Here is a 27,103-nt window from a genome sequence, read left to right on the forward strand (position 1 = left end):
TGTGAAAGAAGAAGCTCTTAAACTTAAGAGTAAAGCTTAGACATACTGTACATGTCTAGATTTCTCAAATTAATTCTTCCATACACACTAAGCAGTGTGGGTGAAGGAATCGCCCTTGCCGGCTATTGTATTTAGCAGCTGAATACCCAAACAGTGATTGCATCTGATTTATTGCAGTCACTGTTCTGATCGGCTGAACAGTGTTCAACAAAAATACAGATTGGGCCACCAAGAGCTGCAAATTTGAGTCATGTATTTCCAGCTTATAAAAACTATGCATTTACCTGACAGATTACTGTTGGTTTTGTGAGAAAGAATGATGTACCCTCTGTGAGGTGTTTATTCTTTATTCAAAGAACAAACATTAAAAAGTAGTAACCAACTCATTTTCTTTAGAATTCCCTTTGTGGTAACACGTGATGAATGTTTTGCTTGAAATTTTATGTTGTGATCCCTGACCTTTTGTTTGCATCTTTACTGTACATATTTTAAAAACTTATAAACTTTTCACATAATCTGTTTAGCCTTCATTTAAGGGGAGAAACCGTCACATAAAATATATGGGCTCATTGTATGTCTGGCAGTTAATAAATATCTGTAGCCAATATTAGACATTGTTCTAGAGTTGTGAGTGCTGTTATGTAAATGAACAGGGCAGTAGTTATATAAACCCTCAAGGTTTTTTTACCTTAATGCATTCTCTGTAGTGCAGCTGTGCCCCCCTTTTACTTACCTGAACCTGATCGCAGGGGCCGACTGACCATTGGGCCACTCGGGCACTGCCCAAGGGCCCCATGCCACTAGGGGGCCCCATCAGGGTTGCCAGCCTCTGTAAAACCAGGGACAGTATGTTAAAATTTGTGGGTTTTTTTTACATCTGTCTCTGAAATGTCCCTTACTGACATCCTTTTGGTCTAAAAATCCTGAGATTATAGCTGCCCCAACTCTCCACTACCTTCTCAGCCAATAGAAACATGTCTGTGTATACTGTGTGATTGTATACTGTGTGGCCCCATAATCTCTGATTACCTAGGGGCCCCATAATCTCCTATTGCCCGGGGGCCCCATGAGTTGTCAGTCTGCCCCTGCCCAATCGTTCCATTGATGGGGGACAAGCACAGCAGCTTCAGCCACTGTCTAGGGTCCTCATTGGATAGATTGATAGCAGCGCAGCCTTTGGCTCCCACTGCTGTCAATCAAATCCAGTGATATGTGAGATGGGGGCTGAGTCCCGCTGTCTGTGTCAATGAACGCAGCAGCAGGACTCGGAAGCACGCATGCACGTGTGTCTCCTTGGAATGCCCGTCTCCGAGGGGGCACTCAATGCAGGGATGAGCCAGGATCTCCACTGGGGGATCCCAGAGGAGGGGGATCTGGGCCACTCTGTGCAAAACCCTTGCACAGAGGAGGTAGGTATAACATGTTTGTTATTAAAAAAAAACCTTTACAGGGTTTATTTTATTAAAGGATTTTTGCCACCTTATGTAGAAGATAGTTTTAAATATTTTGTTCAGATGTATTTTAATTACCTTGATTACCTTTTATAAAGGTCTTATTTAAACATGTCTAATGTGAACTGGTTTCCTTAGTCATGAGTCTGACCTGTCTTTATCAAATTTTAAATAGCTGCAGTAATCACTTTGTATTTCTCCTGTAGGAGCAACTAATGGCTGAGATTGAACGCATGCAGTTAGAGATAGACCAGCTGCGGGGTCGACCCTCATCTACCTACTCAAGGTGAACTCCTAAGTCATTTGGAAATAGTGCTACTCTACACAGGAATCTGTTAGTTAATTACAACTGTAGGAAGCATTTGAAAGGACCAGTAACCTAGTGTTTTATTTTGTAAAAAGAGTTTGTAACTCATTTTTAAGGGGTCTGTTCATCATTGTTTTCACCAAGATTTATAAAACTTTGACCCAAGATTCACACATTTTTCTAATTGACTCTTATGTGAAAATGTGTAGATATTGGTAAATAGACTCCTAAGTGTTTTAATGAAGTAATTAAATAAGTGCATAATTAAATGCATAATTAATTGCATTATAGCTTGTGTCTTATTGCATGTGTGCCCTTGTTCACCTACAGTTCAACTAAATGTAGTTAACCATATCCAGAACATAAACATATAGTCTGCAACACATGAAAAACACTTTATAATGCACTTGCATGTATGTTAATATGCCTGTATTTTTAAACCCAAATGGATCCTTGGAAAAAAAATTAAAGTTGGACAGCGTGTCCTGGGTATTGGGTGCCAGGAACAGACAGGCTCCAACTTGCCACTGCTATACTATTCCAATCAATCACCACACTCCCAAAAGTTTATTTCTCAATAGTTACTTTCTTTATTTACATACATTTACAGTATTTGTAGACAGGAAAAAGTATTTCTGCTGATATGATTATTATTATACAATTTTTTGTATGATTATTGGGTACTTAGCTAGCTAGTACTTAAGCTAGCCATACACACATAGATTAAATGGATTCCTCCTGTGTGGATGAAAGAATCTCTCCTACCAGCTGTTGTATTCAGACAGCCTCAGCAACAGGGGGTTCCTCTCTCCCACACCCGAAGTCTTATGCTTCATTCAAAGTGATCTATGAATAAATAAACTGCATGTACCCTCTTCCAACATGGCAGATGGCTTGTAGTTTTCAATTGACTGTGAGGGTGCTAATGAGTGCCCTCATCGTCCATTCACACTTTCTCTAGCTTTCTAACAGACAGCCCATACGGAGGTTTGGCTAAAAAAAAAAAACTGGAGGGACAGTGTGTGGGAGCCTACCATTGCACCTGCTATCCACTGATCACAGGTGCAATGCCCTGCAGGCCCCTGGGAAAAAAATAATAAATGCACATTTTTTTTTTACCCTGCAAAAAATATGTGTTTTTAATTATTTTTTGTCAGAAAGGTGAACTTGGGATTTTAAAGGTGTCTTTGTTTTTCCAATGTACATTAGTTTACATCTTGGCCCTGTTCATTCCTCTTCTTATTCTTCTATAGCTATAAATTGTCTAAGAATCTCACCTTAAATTTGCTTGCCTACTTTTCAAATTCTTTTTCGTCTGCACAGTGACAATGTATACGCAAAATATGGCCAATAGGAATCCCTCATATTGTGGTAAAAGGATAATGGCTGGTTGCATGAAGGAGCATATTTCCTGCTCTCCGTTTTTGAAAAGTGGTCACCATTGACTCTTCTTTTCTATCATTAAACCCAAGAGCTCAATTTCTATTGTGTTCAATTTTATTTATCAGAAAGACATTGCATAGATTTTTATTAACTTAAAAAAAGTTATTAGATTTCATTTTCGTCATCTAGGTTGTCATTGGTTTTAATACCTTTATATGACAATTAGTATACACATTACTGTGATTAAAATAAAGTGTTTTTTTTTTTTTGCAAATTGCAATACTTCTTTCTCTTTCTTTCTGATCTTACAACTAGATGCTTTGGCTTTTTGTCACATGGCTGGCAGAGAAATTAACATAATTTTCTTTCCCTAGGAAGATAGTTCAGCCTTTTTATTACTTATTTATCCAGCCTAGCAATATCGTTACCATTGTTAACATTTAATCAGGTTTATTCTAAAATACAATGCAAATTTATTGGAATTTTTTTTTTACAACTAAAGACTGTATCTGTTTTGAAGATAAGGAATATTTACAGAGAATCTAGCTTTCAATTCCTGGGTATAGTATATATCCTGGTATATAATATACTAGACAATCCCAAAAGCACAGCCCCATCTCATGGCTATACCTCTGCATATACTGAACAAGCTCATTTAGCTTAGTGTCCTGCAGAAACAGGATTTTACTCTCTAGGTCTGCTGGATCCAGACTTTGAAACTGAAAAACCCAGCTGCCAAATCTTTGGTTCAGCATCATGCTGGACCCCCAGATTTGGATACACACAAATCTTTTACTATGGTTTATATTGCTGCACACAGAGAAAAAAAATGCTAGACAAAATAAAATGTAGGCTGACAGAAAGCCCTGAAACAAACGTTTGACCATATAACTGACAAACTGACAAAAGAGATAAGAGAATTGGGGCAAAGAACAGCTGAACTGGAGGTTCACGTAGATGAAATAGAAAATCATACACCGCATCATATTTTTGACATTGAAAATCTCAAAGAAGAGAATATTCCAATCCCATTTAGAAGATCAAGAAAATAGGGATCATCGTTCTAACTTGCGAGTCAGAGGAATACCTGAATCTATACTTGATTTACAAGCCTCCATGACTGCACTCTTTCAGGAATTGCAGCCTGGCATCCCTGTAGAGAGACTGGAAATGGATAGAGTGCACAGAGCCTTAGCCCCGCATAAACCTAATGGTCCTCCTAGGGACATAATGGCTAAGTTTCATTATTACCGTACTAAAGAGCAATTGCTTGCAGCAGCTAGAGAAAAAGACTCTCAATTTTCAGGGTCACACAAACCAGCTATTCACGGATCTCTTCCCCACTCACGGTGGCTAGGAGACATGCACTCAAACCCCAATTGCAATTGCTTCAACAAAACCAAGTGGCATAACACTGGGGGTTTCCGTTTTCACTCCGTTTTACACATCTTGAAACTAAATACATATGCCTCACATTACAGTCTTCCTGCTGACTCTACTGAATGATATTCCATGCTTCTGGCAATGTATTAACCACTTAAGCCCTGGACCAATTTTTAGCCAAAGGACCAGGACCCTTTTTGCGATTCGCCACTGCGTCGCTTTAACTGACAATTGCACGGTCGTGCGACGTGGCTCCCAAGCAAAATTGGCGTCCTTTTTTTCTCACAACTAGAGCTTTCTTTTGGTGGTATTTGATCACCTCTGTGGTTTTTATTTTTTTCGCTATAAACAAAAATAGAGCGACAATTTTGAAAAAAAAACAATATTTTTTTACTTTTTGCTATAATAAATATCCCCAAAAAATACATAAAAAAAAACATTTTTTTTCCTCAGTTTAGGTCGATACGTATTTTTCTACATATTTTTGGTAAAAAAAATCGCAATTAGCAATTGATTGGTTTGCGCAAAAGTTATAGCGTTTACAAAATAGGGGATAGTTTTATAGCATTTTTATTTATTTTTTTGCTAGTAATGCTGGCGATCAGCGATTTTTATTGTGACTGCGACTGCGATTATGGCAGACATATCGGACATTTTTGGGACCATTGTCATTTATACAGCAATCAGTGCTATTTTAAATGCACTGATTCCTGTGTAAATGACACTGGCAGTAAAGGAGTTAACCACTAGGGGGCGAGGATGGGTTATGTATGACGTTATGTGTTTTTATTATTGTAGGGGGGCGTGGCCTGGCATGTGACGTCACTGATCGTCTTTCCCTATAACAGCGAATAGACAATCGGTGACAGCCACAGTAGGAAGCACGGGGAGAGGTTTGTTTACACGGATCTCTCCTTGTTCTTCAGCTCTGTGACCCGATCACAGGATACCAGCAGCAATCAGGTCCGCTGGTCCCACGGCCACGGAGCTCAGGACCGGGTCGGGAGCGCGCCGCCGGTGGTGCGCTTTCGACCCACGGCTAGGCACTTATAGAGCAACGAACCGTGCCATTCTGCCGACGTATATGTGCAGGAGGCGGTCCTTAAGTGGTTAATCTTAGGCTTATTTACTTGAGACTGCATTAATTATATTAACTTTTTCCAGCCTATCCAGGAACTTCAGTCTTGTGTCCTTTTGCAATTACTTATTCAGGTTCCGAATCGATTTGAAGCTTCATTGTTTTAAAATATTGCTTTTATCAGATTCGTGGGCCTCATTGATCCCTACAGTCATTTTTTTTTTCTTTTTTTTTTCTCCTTTTTCCTCCTTGGTTGACCAGTTTCATGGTTGGAATTGGCTAGGGTATTATAATCATATTACTTATACATTTAAAGTTATAGTTAAATGTTTTTTTTAATCATTGAAAATGTTTTTGTGGTTCTCCGGTGATGTTCCTCTCTTAGGAACTTCTTGCCGCCCTCCTTGTCAACCTCAGACCTCTGAGTGTGGCTCCGGAGCCTCTGGGGGACTTCTTGATACTCCCATAAGATGCTCCCACACCCTATGGTTATGTTATTACATATTAACATTGTATTCCCTTAATGGGGTTGCTCAATTTTATTTTAATTACTACTTCTCAATTTTTTCTCTTTTCTCCTCTTTCTCCTGATGGTAGTCCTGACTCACATCATGGGTTTTACTTCTTTTATAATAGTTATTTTCCTGGATAAGTTATGACACCTATAAATATTTTATCCTTAAACGTACAGGGCTTCAATATCCCGCATAAGTTTACCAAAGAAATGCGTTCATTCGCAGCAAAGAAAGCACATATTATCTGTCACAATTTTACACTGCCTCAGCCACAACTAAGCAACGTAGAACCCTTATTGGTTTCCATCGTACTATGCCGTTTACACTTGCCTCACAGCTCAATGATCCTGAGGGTAGATACATTTTGCTATCAGGATATATTTCTGATTTCTGTGCAGTCACAATAGTTTCTTATTATGCCCCAAATAAACGTCCAGCTGCCTTTTTATCACATCTTTTCCAAGTTGTTGAAAAACATAAATTTGGAACTGTTGTATAATGTGGGGATTCCAGTGAGATTGTTTTCCCTTTCCCTGACAAATCCCCACCAACCGCAAATAACAGTTCTAATAAACTAACCTTCCAACATCTACTTAATACACATAGTCTAGTTGACACATGGCGTGAACTTAACCCAACGAGTAGGTGTTACACACATTACTCTTATCCACATAAATCATTTTCATGTATAGACCATATCCTTGTCCTATCTAGCATGCTCCCTTAGATAATTTCCTCTAAAATTATCCCTTATCCATGGACAGATCACTGTGCGATCTACACCACTATGGCTTCTCCAATCCCTAGATCTCATGACTCTACCTGGCGTATCAATGATTGTACGCTGGTCCATCCATCCCACAAATTGAAGATTGAAGTAACACTCACTGATTACTTCTCATTTAATGACACAAACCATATTTCTGCCTTGACTTCATGGGAAGCTCACAAAGCTGTCAGTCGGGGTAGACTGATACAACAGGCTTCTTTTCTCAAAAAAGAACGTAAAATTCAGTTTTCAAAACCAGAAGCCAATTTTAAGCCACTTAGCTTTTCAGTATTCCCCAAATGTCATCACTAATATGAATTTGGAAAAAGCCCGTCTTGACCTAGACTTGTTTTTAACTGACTCAGCAGATAAACTATTATGTAAACGTCAACATATTCACTATCTTACGGCTAACAAATCAGGCACCTCTTTGGCACGTAGCCTTAAGGGGTTTTATAACCCAAAGACATCTATTAGATTAAAGACATCACATGATGCTTATACTAGTAACCCAATTCAAATTTTAGAGGTGTTTTGTTCTAAACTGGCTAAATTGTATTATCCTGCTCAATATTTTGACGAGACAAAGGCAGATACATTGTTCTCCGACATCATGCTCCCTACCCTTGAATGGGAACAGCATGAGTCCCATCACTACATTGGAAGTACAAAACGCTATAAAAGCATTAAAACTATACAAAATGCAGATGGGTTCTCTGCATCATATTTTAAACAATTTGCAGCTATCTTAATTCTTATATTAACTAGAGCTTTCAATTCTTTACTAGATGGACATAGATTTAGCACAGAAACGTTGACCTCTATAATATCCATGATTCCCAAACCACCTCTTGCACCAATTGCGTCCTATTTCCCATCTAAACCCGGACATTAAATTACTAGCCAAGATTATAGCGACTAGATTGAATACTATTATAGGCAAACTGATCCATCCTGACCAGACGGGTTTCATGCCCACACGGCAAGCAGGTGACAATATCAGAAGAACACTCTTTCTATCCTATGCAGCTAAAACCAGATGAATCCTGACATGCCTCCTATCACTGGATATTAGGAAGGCATTTGATTCTGTCATGTGGCCATATATGCAATATATTCTTAATAAATAGGGATTTGGAAAACATTTTATGACCTGGGTCTCTTCCTTGTATGATAACCTGCAGGCATATTTTAAATATGCTGGCTAAAAAACAACTATGATGGATATTAGGAGAGGCATGAGACAGGGTTGTCCCTTATCCCCACTACTTTTTGCCCTACTTATAGAAGCTTTAGCACAATTAATCAGATCCCATCCAGACATCAAGGGAGAGGAAATCGGTGGATATCAACATAAATTATGTCTCTTTGCAGACGATATTCTTCTCTTTCTAACTCACCCTCATGTGTCTGCCCCAAATCTGCTTAGTTTATTAGAAAAATTTTCCCATATTTCTTGACTTTATGTCAATCCTACCAAATCGAATGCACTGAATGTCTCTTTATCACAATCTGAACTTCAACAAACCTCTTTACCTTTTAATTGGGTAACTCATCAACTCCCATACCTAGGTGTCCAATTCACGACCTCTGTACCAGACTTGTTTGCAGAAAATTATCTACCGATTTTGAAACAAACCACATGTTTGATGAAACAGTGGTCTTCTCTTTCGTTGTCTTGGTTAGGAAGAATTAATGCTATAAAGATGTCGATATTACCAAATTCTTTTATTTATTTAGAGTACTTCCTATTCCAATACTATCATATTTCTTCAGACTTACACAACACTGAGTTATGACATTTATATGGGGCACCACGAAACCTTGCATACCTAAATCAACATCTCAACAAATGACAAGTCATTTGCAGCATGGTCTAAATTGGATCAGCTACATAAAATAGTCTCTATCAATGCTATTTATACATTCCCTACATTATGTGAAACATTTGGGCTCCTTAGTTCTGAACTCTTTCGATACTTACAAATTAAGAACGTTTACACACCCTTTCTTACAACAGGCTCACCTCTCAACCAATTGTCACAATTCGAACGTATCTGTACAAGTGATCCACACATCAAAGGGCTAATTTCACTTTTATACCAGCAACTTACTACTATTCCTGGTGAAACACTATGCTACTATGCTGCCAAATGGTCGCAGGATATGAATCAAGTATTTGATATTGACGACTGGTCCAGTATCTGGATGGCTACCAAAACTTCCTCTCAGAATTGATATGCATTGGAAACTAGTTTTAAAGTTCTAGCACGTTGGTATTTAGTACCAGCTAGAATAGCTAAATTTCTCCCGACATATCCCAATACTTCCGAGGCTGCTCAGTACCAGGTACTCAATTTCATATCTAGTGGTTATGCCAAATTTTGAACAAAGATTTTTGATATGGCCTCTAAAGTCTTGAAAACATCCATTCCTCCAGATCCTGCCATAGCTCTCCTTAATCTTAAACCAGCTAATCTCACCCACACTCAATTTCAATTACTCATTCACCTCACTACGGCAGCCAAGCAAACTATAGCTAAGGCATGGAAATCTCAATCCTTAATTGTGGCTGAAGCCAAACATAGAATACATAGAGCCCTAATCTTTGCTAAAATGACGTCTATTGAAGACCAAAATATGAAAAAATTTAGCAAAATCTGGCAACCTTGGACCAAGCATTTCCTATCTTCTGATTTTAAACAATCATTATTGTTGCCTTATTAATTCTCTTACCTTACTTACCTTTATATACATTTTTTTGTTGTAGGTTTCCTCCAGAATCTGCCATAGCTCTCCTTAATCTTAAACCAGCTAATCTCACCCACACTCAATTTCAATTACTCATTCACCTCACTACGGCAGCCAAGCAAACTATAGCTAAGGCATGGAAATCTCAATCCTTAATTGTCGCTGAAGCCAAACATAGAATACATAGAGCCCTAATCTTTGCTAAAATGATGTCTATTGAAGACCAAAATATGAAAAAATTTAGCAAAATCTGGCAACCTTGGACCAAGCATTTCCTATCTTCTGATTTTAAACAATCATTATTGTTGCCTTAATAATTCTCTTACCTTACTTACCTTTATATACATTTTTTTGTTGTAGGTTGGGCTACCACCATGGGAGACTTTTCCTCCTTTGTCTTTTTTCTCTTTCTTTTTTTTCTCTCTTCTCTTTGTTTTCCTTTCAAGATGCTCTCTTATAGGTCGGCATGTTACGATGATATATTCCTTTCTACTCACTTTAGGGATACTAGTGCTCGCATTGTTTTTACTTAGCTCTTCCTTTCTTCCAATTTTTTTTCTCTTCATCATGTTTTTCTTTATATATCATACATATATGGGATTCACAAATATGATTTAACCCAACTCATACAATTATGAGATTATATAACATAATTCCTTTTGAACTAAATTTCATAGTAATTTAGTATATTACTATACAATCTATTTTCCTTTTGTGGTTTATATGTAATTTATCCTTTATATGATGAGAACTCCTCATCATAAGACCTACATGCCCCCACACGTCCACAGTTTGAGCCCTTTAGGGGTGGATGGGTGGTCTGGAGGGGTGCTCATTCCTGTTTTTCTCTGTTTTTCCTTTTATTTTATCACTTTATTATACAGTGTGTTACTTAATTATACTCTGATCTCGTAGTTTTTGCACAATTATCTGATTGTTTATGCATTATTTGTATCCCATATTTACATTTATGCATTTATTTACTTTTTGCTTTTGTGTATGTAAACTTCAATAAAAATTATTGAATGAGAAAATAAAATATAGGCTGTTCCAAGGGACTATAACTCTTCCCTCCGCAACCATGTTTCAGTTTTACCTAGTGTCTTTAGAAGAATGAACATCTCTCTCAGCATATTTGCATTCATCTTTCCTGAGATCTTTTCTCTTTAATAATCAGCTGCAGGTAGATTGGGACCCGCGCCTTCTAATCTTGAGAGTCTCTCCAGTTCAGCCATTAAGCATAGGTTATCCTAGTCAGCCTGCCAGTGAATCTCCCTGTGACAATCCTACAAGGCCATGTCTCTTTAGGGCACACCTGGAGATGTCTTCTGAGTACTGGATTCTATATTCTGTACCTCTCATCTCTAGATAGGTCACATTACATGATCCTTTTCATGTCTGCACCTATTACAGTGCTTTGTCCTGAACCTCACTCTTAGCACCTAGGACAAGTTATTACCATCATCACCCCCTGCCCCCTTCTTTTCTTGTTTAGCCATGACTGAGCTCTGTTTCTTCTGTAAAGGATAGCTTTTGCATCTTGAGGTTTAGGAACAAGTGGGCAGACATTAGTTTGTGAGAATATTTTACAGCACTGCAAACTATTATGGAATAGGATAGAATTGGGTTGAGGAGGCATGTCCTGTGAGTTGGATAGAGATATAAATTATTAATGTGTGTCTGTGGCAATGAGTAGGCTTCCAGATTGACCCAGAATGGATACAGTTATGGTGAGATGTATTAGGGTTAAAGAAGAACTTTGCTCTCTCAATCAACATTGGCCATTTTTAATCCTTATGCTGCTAGCATTAGTAAATAGATGGGAAGGTATATTATATTTATATATATATTTTTTTGTATTCAGTTTCTTCAGTTGCTTCCTGGTTTACAGGCCTAGGCAATTGATGTCATATATCCTAGCAGTCTTCAGGAGGGGTTTTCTCAGCTATGCATACGCTCCCACCTGCATGCCTGAGCTAAGGGCAGATGGATTCCAGGAAGTAAATGCTATATCAATCATCTGTCCTTACTCTAGGGCCAGACATGCTAGCTGTGTGTGTTTTTTAAAGTGATTTCTCAGCAAAATAAAGCTTGGAGACATGAATGGATAGGGAGATTGCTTTGAATATTAAAAATAATTAAATTGCGTTTTTTGCTTTGTGGTGCTCAGATGTAGTGTAGTTCCGCTTTGATTGGTAGATTTGGGCCATGTGGTAGTAACCTGAAAGACGGAGGCCTCCTTGGAGTTTTGGCTTGTGGAAGGATGCATTGGGCGATCTTGTTGTCTTGGATGCCCCTATGAAGTAGGGATTTTTCTTTTGCAGGAGTCAGTGTATGGGAGAATATTTTCACAGAGAAAATAGAAAAGTACAGTGCAGCTATTTTTTTTTTAAAATTTAATTGGGTATATTTCCTATTTGGTCACCTGGTTGGTGAATTTTTGAGTTAGTGATGGGTAAATTATTTAGGATAGGGAGTCCTAGGAGGTTGATAAGCATTTTTCCATAGTTAAGGAAGATGGTTAGGGGTCCAAGAGAACTCAAACGATGCCTGAAGGGTCTTGGAGAGTTTATATGAGGTAGTGATATTTTTGCCTATTGATGTATAGCCTGAAAATTCTTTCATTATAAAAAGTAGTTTAGGTATTAGGATAGCAGCATTCACAATTACTGTTATTAGGCCTTTGGCAATGAGACACTGCTTGTGGTGGTAGCCAGCAATGTTGATTGTGATATCTGTGATATCAGGGTGTTTAATAAATATGCTGAGCAGTTCTGTTGTCAGCATGAATAGAAGTGTGGAGAGTGGGCAACTCTGACACGCACCATAGAGGATGGGAAAGCAGGTAGATCGCTGGTAGGCTTAGTAGTTTATGAATACCAGTAAGTTATGATATAGAGCACAAAAGAAGAATATAACATTTTTACAGATTTCTGTAAAATATGGAATAAGTCTCATAAGGGAGAGTAGAAGGCTTTTTTTTTTTTGTGTGTGACATCCATTTTGAAACTTGTTTACAGAATTCATATAGTTGTAATCTATAATTATAATCATCTGCAGATACTATCACTTGGCTTAGTGACCAGTTACAGTACAAAGTCAACTTGGTCTTTTGAGTTTAAAGGTTTGCAGCCCTTAGTTCCAGCTATTGAAAGAAGTGACCAGATGTTGGCTGAAGGTATGTGAGAACCCTTTATAATAGGTTGCAGGAAACCAGTTGGGTCCTGGTCGATTACGTTTGAATGATTTGATTGTATCTAGTACCTCATTAGCCTCTACTTTTAATAGATCTTGAATTGTCTCTGGGATATTTAGTAATGTAATGTTAGAAAGGATTGCATTTGCCTTGTGTAGATTCAGTGAGTGAATGCTGTATGATATAGATGGCAGATATGTACTTCAGAAATATTTGGATAATTTGGATTTGGTTTCTGATTAAAACCTCATTCGGTTATTTTAAGTGGAGGAGTTTATGGTGGGCATACATATTGTCCAGAATATTACTTTTCAGGTAGTACTTTTTGTTTGGTCCACTTGATGTTTGTCTTGGGGGGAGGGGCGCACACAATTTTTTTTCCATCTTGGCGTGGGGTTCCCTTTCAAGATCCATACCAGACTCAAAGGGCCTAGTATGGATCTGGGGGAAAGCACATAATTTCACCATAAACCGGCCACAACCAAGTGCTCCTCACAAGATTTCCGACAGAGGAGTGAAAAGAATTATCAGAAGAGTTGTCCAACAGCCAAGGAACACTTGTGGAGAGCTTCAGAAAGACCTGGAATTAGCAGGTACAATTGGATGCCGTAATGCACTAGACATGTGCGGTCCGTTTCATTCCAAATTAATATTCGGACAAATTTTTAGTTATTCGGATATATCCAAATACCTGAATTACAATATAAACTAATTTTACTGAATGCTCTGAATAACGTAGTGAAATTCGTCCAAATTCTGGAAATTCGTCCTGAAATTCGGATCGAATTTTATACTGAACTCCAGTCTAATTCTAACTGTACACATATTGCTGAAATCAAAGACTGTGTGTGTTAGAGTACCAGTTCGAAATAATGCTGTTTTTGTTAAGCCAAAGGTAATTTAAAGAGTCATTGGCGGTTATTTATTAAAGGTAAATCCACTTTGCACTACAGCTGCGCTTGGAAGTGCAGTCGCTGTAGATCTGAGGGGTACATGCAAGGAAAATTAAAAAACAGCATTTTAGCTTGCACATGATTGGATGATAAAAATCAGCAGAGCTTCCCCTAATTTCAGATCTTCCCTTCAGATCTACAACGACTGGATTTGCCTTTAGTAAATCAACCCCATTGTAATCATTTGATGAAGATTTTTCTTTTTGTGAGTTCACTTCGCTGCATTCAAATCTGAAATCAATATAATATTTATGTTTCGACCGATTCGAAAATTTATCGATTTGAATGTTTGAAATCAAAAAATAAGTAAATTCGAGGAAAATTTGAAAATTCCGAATACGAATTCCGAATACGATTTCCAAATACAAATTTAATGAATCGACTTGAACTAAACAAAATAACTAGATTAACTGATCAAAATGAAACAAAATATTTTTTTTTCTTATGCACGTGTCTATAATACACACCGTGTTTGGAGGTCAAATGGCACTTCACATCACCCCAAAAACACCATACCAATAGTGAAATTTGGAGGTGGTAACATCATGGTGTGGGGCTGTTTTTCAGCATACAGTACTGGCAAACTTCATATTGAAGGGAGGCTGAATAATACAAATCTGCTGCCATCTACCAGGATGATGAAGATGAAATGAGATTGGAAATTTCAGCATGACAATAATCCCAAAAACAAAGCCAAGAAAACTCTCAAATGGTTCCAAAGAAAGTGAAATAATGCTGCTAGAATTGCCCAGCCAATCACCCGACTTGAATCCAATAGAAAATCTAAGGAAAGAACAGAAGATCAAAGTTCACAGAAAAGGCCCACAGAACCTTCAAGATTTGAAGACTGTGTGGAAGAATGGGTCAAAATCACAACTAAGCAATGCATGCAACTAGTTTCTCCATACAGGAGGCGTCTTGAAGCTGTCATTACAACAAAGGATTTTGTACAAAGTATTGAATACATTTCAGTTAATGTGTTCTATTACTTTTTTACCTTTTGTCATTCCATTTTTTTTACACATAATTTAATTTCTGAACTTATTTGTTTTGGTTTATTTGTATGTATGGATTGCATAGGTTGTTAACGACATGTGGTGAAAATTTCATGTCAATAGCGCCTATAAAAATATATTTACCTAGAAAAATTGTTACACGTTTAATACTTATTTTACACACTGTATATTACCAAGTTCAGGAGATAGCAGAAAAGCCTTTCCAGACAAGGTGGTAACATGGGGCCCCATATCTATTTGTAATGGTCTCCTCAGGGATTCAAAGATTCAAAGGAGTTAACATTCTGATGGTTAGGCACTTGCCTAGGCAGTTTGCATCATGTCAGAAGATGCAGTAAAAGTAACACAGATTATATCTAGTGCTATTGAAGAGAGTATACTACAGACAGCTCATTAGAGGATTGACTCCAAAAGCAATATTATAAATCAGTATACAGTAGCAGAGAGTAGGTTACTAAAAGCAGCAGTAGCAGTCTGGCGCCTTCAGACCAAACACTTTCTGCTTACTTCTGCAAGTGAGGGATAAAGACATGAGTTGTCAATTTCGTATGCCTAAACAGGAAGTTGCACATAGAAAATATCTGGCCCCTTCAAATTGTCTTTTTTGCCATGCTAGTCTTGGTATTTTCTCTTTGATTCTGTGTAAGAAGATGCAACAAATGACATCTCCAGAATTGGCTTCTCTAGAGTCACAGGAACCTGTGTCTAATTCAGGCTCAGATGCAAGAGATTTGTCTATAGGAGGGGGTTGAGGATTGCTGTGACTGTTATTGAGGGCCAAGCCAGCAGTAGCTTAAGGAATGCTTTAAGGCCATATTTTACTGTGGCGGTTGCAGTGTTCCTTGTCCACTTGAGTCTCCTTTGCTGGTCTTTTTGTGCTGCTTCCAGGCCTGTGACAAGTGCATCTATAGAGGTGGCATTATTCTCCAGAGAGAGTGCTTTGGCATCAAGATTTGTCAGGTTCAGAATCTCATCTTTGTCTTTTTTGAGAATCCCCTCTTTGCAAAGAGCCAGTGTCTTGAGGTCTGCTTCAGTAGATTCACAAAGAGTATTGCTGGTATGCATGATTCATATGGTGAAACAGAGACTGAACAAATAGACAAATAGAGCGCTGGGATCAGTGTGGATGTCAGACTATGCTTCCAGGTAGAAAGTGAGGTGGCAGTATATAGGGAGTCGAAGCTGTACATATTACACTCCTCTCCTGCATGTGTCAGATGTGGCAGCCAGGATATTAGAAGACCTGCTCCCTGAAGTGCAGATATAAGTTAGTGGTGCAGTAGAAAAGGGAGCAGCTCTGGCTAAAATGCTGGATTGGAGGCAGACATTCAAGAAGTCCTTGTTGACTTTGTTTTTTGTGGGAGCCCATCTCTTTAGTTTTGAACCTCGGTTTCCCTGATGATGCTTGTTATGGAGAAATGTTTTGGGCGGGGCCTCACGTGATTTCAGTCCGCACGCACGGTAGAAACTCGGAAAGATGCCTGTGTATAGAACTACATGCTGTTTGAATTCATATTTCTTGTAAGTGTGATTTTACTATTTTATTAAATGGCTTCCTGGAAACCATACTATGTTGGCCTCCTTTGCACCTTAATATCCTCTGTTGAGTGAACTGATTTGGGAACAAAGAGTATTATCTTCTGGATCAGAGTTTATTTGGCTGCTGAGCACCAAGGTGTTCTTTGAGCTCTGTGTGAGATCTAGCAATCTGCTAAGGAGCTCATTAACTCTTTGTGGTGAAGAGGCTTCGGTGGCATTTTTTCTTTGGTGGTGTGGTCTGCTCAAGATATCAACATAGAAATAGAAGAGTGTGGAGGATTGGACATTAGGAAATATTTTTGCACTTTGGACTTTCTCTTTTTTCATAATTTATGCACTGTATATGAAGTTTATATGTTTATTACATTATTGATTTAGCACAGTATTTTAGAATAATTTATATGAATTTAAATTATATGTATTACATTTAATATTATTTATTTAAAGGGACAGCGCACTCTAATTTTTTTTATAGCTTTATTATATCTTACGCCCAGATAGGTGTTGGGTTGCGGCAGTCCTCTAATCTCATTAATTTCATTTATTTGATTCATTTTATATTTGCCGTATGAAGGGGTTGATTGATATTATCTATTTTTTTATTTTTTTATTTGTTAGCATACAATTATTTTTTGGGTTTATCTTTAGTACTTGGCTGGATGGGCCCATCAAGATCATCACTTATGATAAAAGTATCCACCTTCCTTAGGTGCAAAAAAGGTGAGGATCATTCACACATAACTGCTTCCTCCTTCTTGTATCCTTTGTGTTCCTTATGTCCCTCCAGATCCTGGTACACCAAGAATGCAAAGTCCACTGAGAAATAAAATGCTGCAGCATAAGATTTGCCCACAACTTTCTTGTTTAGTGAGGGAAGTTAGGACTTTGTGAACATTTAGAAAAATCCAATCTCCAATGCCTGAGTTTAAAAGGTAATTCTAAAGGTTTCAAAATAGAATTAGCCCCTGCCTCCTCTTCAATTTCTGGCTTTAAAATGGACAGATTTCTTACAACATTGAAGATTTTCACTAAGCTCTTTAGGTTAAAAGACTGGGTTGTTATCATTATGGTTCCCTGCTCAGAGAGGTTTTAGGTTTTTTCATTAATTATCTTTACTCTTTCTAATCATGAAAGGGGCTTAAACAGGACTTAGGCTTGAAATCCCTGAACAGTTTTGTCCACTCATAAATGATCAAAATGGAATCTGCTTTTTTGATGTTTTCTTTTCTGAAGGGACTCTTTGGTCTTGTGGATATCAAGGATGCAAATCTACACATCCCAATTTCTTCTCCTCCAATAGAGGACACAAAGAAGCTTAAACCTTAGCATTATATTGCTGCCTTCAGGAGGACTGGACACTCGCAAGCAAAAAAAGCCAGCCCAGGGTATAGCCCCACCTACTTCCAGCATATCTTTCTTTGCTAGTGTCTTAGGAAGATGGACTCATTTTTTTTTAGCTCTGCTGTTTTGAAGGTTTTCTAAAGCTAGTTTTCAGTGATGACTCCTTTGTGCACAGCTGCTGGTGTATTTCCCATCAACTTGCAGCTATGTCGTGTGGTCCTCTTATAGCCCAGCATTTGGCGAAACCTGACCTTATCAGATTACTAAGCTTGCAAATAACTTCCCTTTGCACTTGCTTTTTCATTTTTTTCTATATAAAGACTGGAAAAAAAACCCTAATCGATTTGCTTCCCCTTAGTGCTTTCTAACTCTGTACCCTTTTAGTGAAAATTTTGTTCAAGAGTCGTCTATTCTCACTGTGGATCTGGCAATTTCTTGCCTTAACAAGGGGGCTACCATACCCATAGGAGGACCATTCTGCATTTAAGGATCCAACCATTAAGCAGCTTGTGGTTCTTTTAGCATTATATTCTGTAATATGGGCACTGCCACATCATAGTCCCCCCAAGGGTGGCTTCTCATCCATCTTCAATGTCTAGAACTGCCAAATTTATCAGCAAGCCCACTTTGGCATAAAGGTGCACTTTCCAGAGTGGGGGGGGGGGCATCTGCACCCCGCAATGCCTGTGTGCAAGAGGCTGTGTCTCATGGCTACATTTTCCAGTTTTGTTCCCTGTCACCTCCTTAGTTTATAACCTCAAACCTCCTCTTAGTGACTTATTAATCACCATCGGGCACTCTTTGCTCTTCTGGATCAAGGGGTCATTACTCCAGTCCCTACTGCAAAAGCGTTACAGGGGTTTTACTTCAAACTGTTCATTGCCTCAAAACCCAAAGGGGCATTAATCTTCATTTCACCAGGGGGGCATCCTAGCTTTGGTGGGCATAAAAGATAACTAAACAAATCTTTACAGTTTACCAGTGCTTCTTGCGCTACAAGTTTGTGGCTCTTACATTCAGCCTTTTTAATGCACTTTTGGTGTTTACAAAGATCCTGGCTCCAGTGTTGTCCTTGTTGCACTTTCAGGGGATTCCCATTGTGGGATGTCTAGATCAGTGTTTCTTAACCTTTTTTCAGTTGGGGAACCCTTTAAAAGTATTTTCAGTCTTGAGGCACCCCAGTCCAAGGCTTGGTTCATGGTACTGTGTGTCACAGAACACATGCAAAATCACGCTGCTGGCTGACATGCAGAAAAATGCTCTGCTTTTTTGGGGGGTGCCATTAATTCTTAATGATACCCCTATGCATTGGCAAACATAGGGTACATGTGGCACAATAAAAAAAAAGGGTCGGGGACTTTTTTCCCTGTATTTCTGCAGGTAGGGCAGCCCATTAAAATGAATAGGCTGTCTTACATGCAGTACACAGCCACACATATGTGAACCAAGGGCTTGTTCATGTGCGAGGTCCAAGGGCGGTAAAACCACGTGGTTAAGCTTTTCAGATTTTACCACCCCCAGCTGCTCCCCTTTAGCTACGGAGGCAGCAGCTGGGGGTGTACACATGCTGTGGCTGCAGCTGGAAGTATACCCCAGGGGAATGGGGCTGCACTGCAACCACCCTGCAATTGTGTGCATTGCACGCGGTTTTGGTGTGGTGATGCTGCATTTACAGGGTTAAAACAGGTGGTGATTAGGCAACATATTGCCTCTTTACTGCCTATCAAATGTTTCTGAAAACCGATCTGGGCATGGATTGCTTTTCAGAGGAGCGGCAGTCCTTGTTGCTATTACGAAGAAGCCCTAAAAAAGCAGTTCTTATAGTACAGGAATAGGGGGTCAACATTAAAAGTAACATACATATAAACACAAAAATATAAAAGCAAACACACACACATACAAACGTGTACACATACTCACAAACACATGTACACACATACAGACACATGTGCACACATGTAGACATGTGCACACACGCACAAATACAGACGTGTACACACACACACACACACACACACACACACACACACACACACACACATATACACACACACATATACACACACACATATACACACACACATATACACACACACATATACACACACACATATACACACACACATATACACACACACATATACACACACACATATACACACACACATATACACACACACATATACACACACACATAAAGACACACACATAAAGACACATGTAGACACAAACACACATATGCAAACATGTATACAGCCCTTTAAAAAGTTGCAGTACAGTACCTTCCTCCACACAGCTGGGTACTGTACTGTAGGAGAGACAGAGAGCATAGCATGAACTCCCTATATTCTGACCGAGCTTCCAGTGCAAATATATAGTTCGGCTGGGAGTCGGGAGTTCAGTCTTATCTGACAGCTTTTCTCTACCAGGATGCCGTGGCACCCCTGGCGACCTCTGGCAGAACCCCAGGGTGCAGCGGAACCCCGGTTAGGAAAGGGCGAATCTAATTTACCTATTTTTTGTGGAAACAGTTGGCAAGGTGCAAAGGTTTAATTGGATATTGAACATTCAGTATTTGCTGGCTCCAAATTATCACTTAGAATATTTGGGACTGATCCTGGCCAGAACGTTTCTTCCCCAGGATAAACTAAACTCTCGGGTATCAAGTCTGTGTTCTTTAATGCAAAAGCTGTTAAACCCTCTGCTTCTGTATGAGGGTCTTTAGCTGAACATATCCTTCTTTAGGGCAATGCCCTATGCTTAGTTCAACTCCTGACATTTGCAAGATAACATCCTGTCATTGAGAGACAAGTTTGTTCTGTCTCTGGTCAAATTGATGAGGTTGACACCAATGACCAGGCTGTTTCTGTCTTTGAAGCTCCAGATCTGGTGCTGGAGTCAGGAAACTCCTTTCTTCCCATGTTATAAAAGATCCCGACAGCCTATTGAGCTGGAGGGTATCCTTGTCACCTTGTTGGTTCAGGGGACTGGGTTGTTGAGGAATCTTGTCTCACGATCAGCATCTTGGAACTTTGGAAAATCAGATGGTGCCTTCAATATGGGACAAACCTATTGGAAGCACAGATGTGGTGGTGGCATATGGTAACCATCAGGGAGGAATAAGAAGTCTTGTTGCTACAAGAAGGGTAGAGTGAATCCTGTCCTGAGTGGAACTTCATGTTTCAACCTTTGTCAGCAATTTACATTCTCCATGCAGAATATTGCTAGGCAAGTTTCCACAAGCAGCAGATTCTGAACCTGGGAGAGTGGTCTCTGAACCCAGAGGTGTTCCAGAACCTGTGTCACAGGTGAGGGACACCGGATCTGGACCTGTATTCCAGGTTTAACAACAAGCTGACCAGGTTTGTACCCAGTTCCAGGGATCCCACTGACAGAGGCAGTGGATTCTCTAATGACCCCAAGAGTTTATTTGGGATAGATTCTCTTTTTTTCTGCAGTTGGGACTGTGTGGGATCAGTACACCCCAATATATGCCTTTCCTCCCATAAAACTTCTTACTAATCTCTTTTGCAGGATTGAGGGAGAAGGAGGTCTTTCTGGTGATCCTCATTGCTTTTGGTGTATTTGGCATGGGAACCCTTGTAATACTTCTTGCAAACTGCCTGCCAGACAGGTCAGATCTACTGTGCTAAGAACCAATTAACCATCCTCCTTCTTGCGACAGAAGACCGGGCCACCGCCTGTAAAAGAGCTAGAAGAAGGCGCGGTGTCCCGGCAGAAGAACCGAAGAGGGGGACAAGACCCGCAAAGTCGGAAGAAGAGGCCGGCAGCGAGGAAGAAAGCCGGGCTCCTCCGCTAGCAAAAGAGCTACAAGAAGATAGCGGAGGAGTCCGGCGAGAAGACCCGAAGACGGAAGACCCCCGGAGCTGTGCAATAAAATATTTTATCTCGTGTTGTGTTTTTTTTTTGTACTTTTATTTTACAGGTGAATGGGTAGGGGTACATTGTACCCCATACTCATTCACATAGGGTGGGGGGCAGGTATCCGGGGGCCCCCTTATTATCCGATAAGCCCCCCGCCCGCAGACCCCGACAACCAACGGCCAGGGTTGTCGGGAAGAGGCCCTTGTCCTCATTAACATGGGGACAAGGTGCTTTGGGGTGGGGGGCCACACGGCCCCCCCCTTCCCCAAGGCACCCCCCATGTTGAGGGCACGCGGCCTGGTACGGCTCAGGAGGGGGGGGGGCGCTCGCTCGCCCCCCCCTTTCCTGGCCGGCCGGGTAGCGTGCTCGGACAAGGGTCTGTTGTGGACTTGGGGGGACCCCCACGCCGATTTTTTTCGCCGTTGGGGTTCCCCTTTAAGTCCATACCAGGCGGCGGGGCCAGCGACATCTCCTTCGCGGGCCCCGCCTACCTGGAGACGCGCTCGAAATGAGCGGACTTTCCTCAGCGTGTGTGGGCGAGTCCGTTCATTTCAAAAGTAGGGCGGATAGTACGGCGGACTTAGTACGCCGTATTAGTCCGCTCAAAAAGTGCCGTGTGTAGGCAAGTAGCCCGTTCAGAAAGTCCGACGGACAGTCTGGCGGGAAGTCCGCCAGACTAAGTACGTCAGACAGACGGCTACGTGTGTATGCGGCTTTAGGCAGAATCTGATTGCCGGTTGCCCAGGATTTCAACAGGATCTAGTGCCTGCAGACGGAGCTCCAGTCTTGTGCTCCTCACATGTCTGCTGCTGGCTCCGCTTCATTTCCTGCAAATTTGCTCCCCCAAATATCTTTACTGAATTTTATCCATTTCAAAAAGAGTTTACAAATAAATGGGCTATTTCTGTGGTTGGCCAATGCAGTCTCTATCCTAAAAAAACATTTTACTGTAGCCAATGAAGCTGTTTCATCTTTTATGTATCTGTTGACTGAAAATATGAGATGCTTTTAAACGCTGTCTTGGCAGCATGCCTGGCAGGCCCAGTCCTACAACCAGCTCTTGCTGCTATTTCAGAATGTCATACTGCAGCTAACTGGATCAGGACAATGAACAACCAACATGACCCTGTTTTTTTGTGCAGTTGCAGAACAATTGCAATTTCTTACATATGATCTGCTTTTTCGTATAGATGCCCTGGAACAGATCAAAAGACAAATATCCAGAATGGCTCTATTGCTGTTCATATGTGCAGGATTCTCTGTCTTGGCTAAACGCTTTGGCAGCTGAACTCACATGCAAAAGATGCCTCAGGCATATACAGTGCCTTGAAAAAGTATTCATACACCTTGACATTTCCCACATTTTGTCATGTTACAACCAAAAACGTGAATGTATTTTATTTGGATTTTATTTGATAGATCAACACAAAGTGACACATAATTGTGAAGTGAAAGTGAAATGATAAATGATTTTTAAAATGTTTTAAAAATATGTGAAAAGTGTGGCGTGCATTTGTATTCAGCCGCCTGAGTTAATACTTTGTAGAAGCACCTTTCACTGCAATTACAGCTACGAGTCTTTTTGGGTTTGTCTCTACAAGCTTTGCTCATCTAGAGAATTCTTCTTTGCAAAATGTCTTATGCTCTGTCAGATTGGTTGGAGAGCATCTGTAAACAGCAATTTTCAAAGTCTTGCCACAGATTCTCAATTGGATTTAGGTCTGGACTTTGACTGGGCCTTTCTAACACATGAATATGCTTTGATCTAAACCATTCCATTGTAGCTCTGGCTGTATGTTTAGGGTCATTGTCCTGTTGGAAGGTGAACCTCTGCCCCAGTCTCAAGTCTTTTGCAGACCCTAACAGGTTTTCTTCAAAGATTGCCCTGTATTTGGCTCCATCCATCTTCCCATCAACTCTGACAAGCTTCCCTGTCCCTACTGAATAAAACACAACATGATCCCGCCACTACAATGTTTTACGGTGGGGATGGTGTGTTGGTGTGTTCAGGGTGATGTGCAGGGTTAGTTTTCCGCCACACATAGCATTTTACTTTTATGCCAAAGTTCAATCTTGGTCTCATCTGACCAGAGCACCACATGTTTACTGTATCCCCCACGTGGCTTCTCACAAACTGCAAACAGAACTTCTTATGGCTTTCTTTCAACAATGGCTTTCTTCTTGCCAATAGACAAAAGGTCAGTCATCCTAGGGAGTAGTCTTCCAATCCTTGACGTTCCAGGGAACAGGGTCAAGGGAAGAGGCCAAATTCCCCAACAGCACCTTAGAGCTTAGATCTGTCAGGATACCTCTACAGAGCTGGACTCTCCCTTTCTAAAGAGACACCCAATTAGGGTTCAGTCTTACAGTGCCACCACAGTGGCATATACCAATCACGAAGAGGAGCTTAGATGCCTTGAGAGGAGCAAACCTGTTTTCTCTCATGGACAGAAACTCACTGTACAGTGATTTTTTTTCAATCCACATTCCAGGTGTAGACAATTGGCAGGCACACTATCTTAGCCACCACCATCTGGATCAAGGGAAACATTTTCTTCAGCCAGCTGTATAGAATCTCATATACCAAACATAGAAGACTCTGGCATTGGGCATCCTAGTCTCCAGAAAAAAGAACTACTACCTACCTGTCCTTGTTTCTGGATTCACAATCCAATTTCAGGTTGCACTTGTCTTTTACTAAGCATTCTACAGTATATCCGGAAATATTCACAGTGCTTCAGTTTTTTGACATTTGTTATGTTACAGGCTTATTCCAAAATTAATGAAATTCATTATTTCTCTTATATTCACCGACCGACACAGCTCCTTTCTGTAACTAAATGGGTTGTATAGCCTGCCATTAGGAGAACTAGGCAAAATTGTTACACAATACACAGAGCTTTTAATCCCGCCCCAGGAGGGCGGACCCTGTGCTATTAACCCTTCTCACTGCTCCCAGCAGCTTCAGTTTTTATTTTGCCTAGTAAGGAGAATGACCTAGGAACCCTGCGGGCCCTCTCGGTCCATGATTTTGCTGCAGGTTTGATGTTTTTTGCACAAGATGAAAGTTCCTGGGATCTTCTATCAACTGCCGGCTGGGTGACAGGCTGGTTAATGATATCCTTGTATTCTCCCCAGTCCAGCCATCAAGCGTGAGCAGGCCGCAGCTAAGGCTCGGCAGGCCACGACATGCCTAAGCTCCAGAGGTGGTCGGTGAGCTTCAATGCTCTGGGGTATACATATGACCGGGCTACTGCTGTCTGGATCACAGTATATCGGGCCAACAGCTACCCTGTAACTGCGCAGGAGTAGGTCTGTGATGGAATGTCTCCCAGCTCTTCAGGACTGGTAAGTACGGCTATCGGTGGGGTGAGCAGCTGGGCATTCCCTGGGGGGTCAATTCTCTCAAGTCCCTATCTCCCCTCCTTCCCCCCTCTGAGGGGGGTGTCTGCATGCGCTGCGGGCGGTGTGTGTGCGTGTGGGTTCGCTGGTTTCTCACCTGTGGGGGCTCTGTGTGGCTGGCACATAAGTGGCCCCTGCCCCCCCCCGTCCTCTGGGAAGAGCTCTGATGCAGATTTGGGCCCTGCTGCGGCTGGTGACCCCTGCTCTGACCTATCAGATGTGGCTGACGAGGACCATTCGGCTAGTGAGGATGATTCCCCGTCTGGGTCCGGGCACGGCAAAGTGCTTGTTGGAGCGCTCATCACAGCTGTGCGTGATACCCTGAAGAATCAGGGGCCAGCGGATCCCTCTGCTGATGTACCGGTCCCTTTTGGGTCCCATAAGCCAGCACGTTCACCTAAGGTGTTCCCGTATTTGACAAATTCATCTACAAGGAATGGGGTCGCCCGCAACGGACCTTTTTGGTCCCCAAAAATTTGCCCTTTGAGGACCGCCTTCTCAAAAAGTGGTCAGCTCCTCCGGTCGTGGACCCCCAAGTATCTAGGTTAAATAAAGTAACCACGATCCCGGTTGAGGGGACTCCTGCATTCAAGGATCCCACAGATAAGAAGGCCGAGGCAGTGGTTCGTTCCTTATTTACGGTTGTGGGGTCAGCCGTGCGACCTGTACTGGTATCCGCACTGGTGTCGCAGATACTGACTGACATAACTTTTGCACCGTGAATTGGGAGAGCAGATCGCCTCCCCTTTCTGCGTGGAGCTAGCAGACCAACTAGTGCAAGGCCTTAAGTACATTTGTAACGTGGCCCTGGATATTCTCCCTCTGTTATCCAAGGCTTCAGTGTCAGCTGTGGTGCTGAGGTGCCTAATTTGGCTGAAATGCTGGTCTGCTGACCAGGCATCCAAGAAAGCCCTGACGGATCTTCCCTTCCTTGGCGAGCGGCTCTTTGGAGCCTCGTTGGATGACATTATTAAGAATGCCACTGGTGGTAAGAGTACACTACTCCAACAGGCCTGGAAGGCCAAGGAGCCTCGCCGCAGGCAAGGGCCCTCTTTTTCCACTCACAAGCAGCTTTTCTGTCCGCCCGGTGCTTCGGCAAAATGCCCCCAGCCCGACAGGACGCCCGCGGACGGTTAGAAGCATCCCTGGAACCGCAAGCCTGCAACCAAAAGTGCTACCTCATGAAGATTTGCTGATAAGTGGGTGGGGGGTCGTCTTCGGGAGTTTGCAGCCCGGTGGATCTCCTGGTTATCCGACCAATGTGTCTGCGATCTGATTTCCACAGGCTACAAGATAGAGTTGCTCTCTTGGCCGCCAAACAGATTCTTCCCCTCCAGCATACCCGTGTCCCAGGTTCACCGGGAGGCCCTGTTAGGGGCGGTAAGGGACTTGCTGAATCAGGCGATGATTGTACCGGTTCTGGAATCGGAACGCTTCCAGGGGTTCTACTCAAATCTGTGGTTCCCAAGAAGGAAGGGGTATGTCCAATCTTGGACTTAAAAGCCCTCAATCACTTTGTAAAGGTGCAGAGGTTCAGAATGGAATCAGTTCGCTCAGTAGTCGCTGCACTACATCAAGGGGACTTCCTGGCGTCCTTGGACATTCAGGATGCTTACCTGCACATACCAATTTGCCTTCGGCATCAGAAATTTCTGCGTTTGGCAGTAGGGGAAGCCCACTACCAGTTTGTGGCTCTTCTTTTTGGCCTGGCATCAGCCCCCCCCAAAGTACTGGCTCCAGTATTGGCATTGCTGAGGCAGCGCGGGATCGCCATCGTGGGTTACCTGGACGATCTCCTCCTGCGAGCATCTTCCGCCTCAGAATTAGAGGAGGATGTGGCGATCACCATGCAGACCCTGCAAGAATTTGAGTGGCTGTTGAACCTAAAGAAGTCGGTGGTTGTACCAACTCAGCATCTGGAGTACCTGGGGTTGCTGTTGGACTCCAGGGAAGCAAGGGTTTTTCTCCCCTCAGACAAATTGCTGACTCTCAGGTCTGCGGTCAATCTGCTGATGAACCGCAAGTGGCCATCGCTCAGCTTTTGCATGCGAGTGCTGGGGCTCATGGTAGCCTCCTTCGAGGCAGTACCTTATGCCCAGTTCCACATGAGAGTCCTGCAGAAGGAGATATTGAC

The 27,103-nt window shown here is 41.4% G+C and overlaps 1 protein-coding gene across 2 annotated transcripts in view; it reads left to right on the top strand.

Moving 5' to 3' along the window:
• The window catches only part of PPFIA3 (PPFI scaffold protein A3), a gene marked incomplete at its 3' end in the record, with an annotated part of 942,579 nt that overhangs the window by 770,927 nt on the left and 144,549 nt on the right, over nt 1-27,103 (top strand). For both annotated transcript variants that reach the window (XM_077467171.1, XM_077467170.1), the window contains 1 exon segment: nt 1,658-1,737. In XM_077467171.1, coding sequence (XP_077323297.1) covers nt 1,658-1,737 — 80 coding nt within the window.

This window comes from Lithobates pipiens, unplaced genomic scaffold (assembly GCF_037356315.1).
Source record: "Lithobates pipiens isolate NorthernLeopardFrog02 unplaced genomic scaffold, aLitPip1_a1.2 Scaffold_48, whole genome shotgun sequence".
NCBI lineage: Eukaryota > Metazoa > Chordata > Amphibia > Anura > Ranidae > Lithobates > Lithobates pipiens.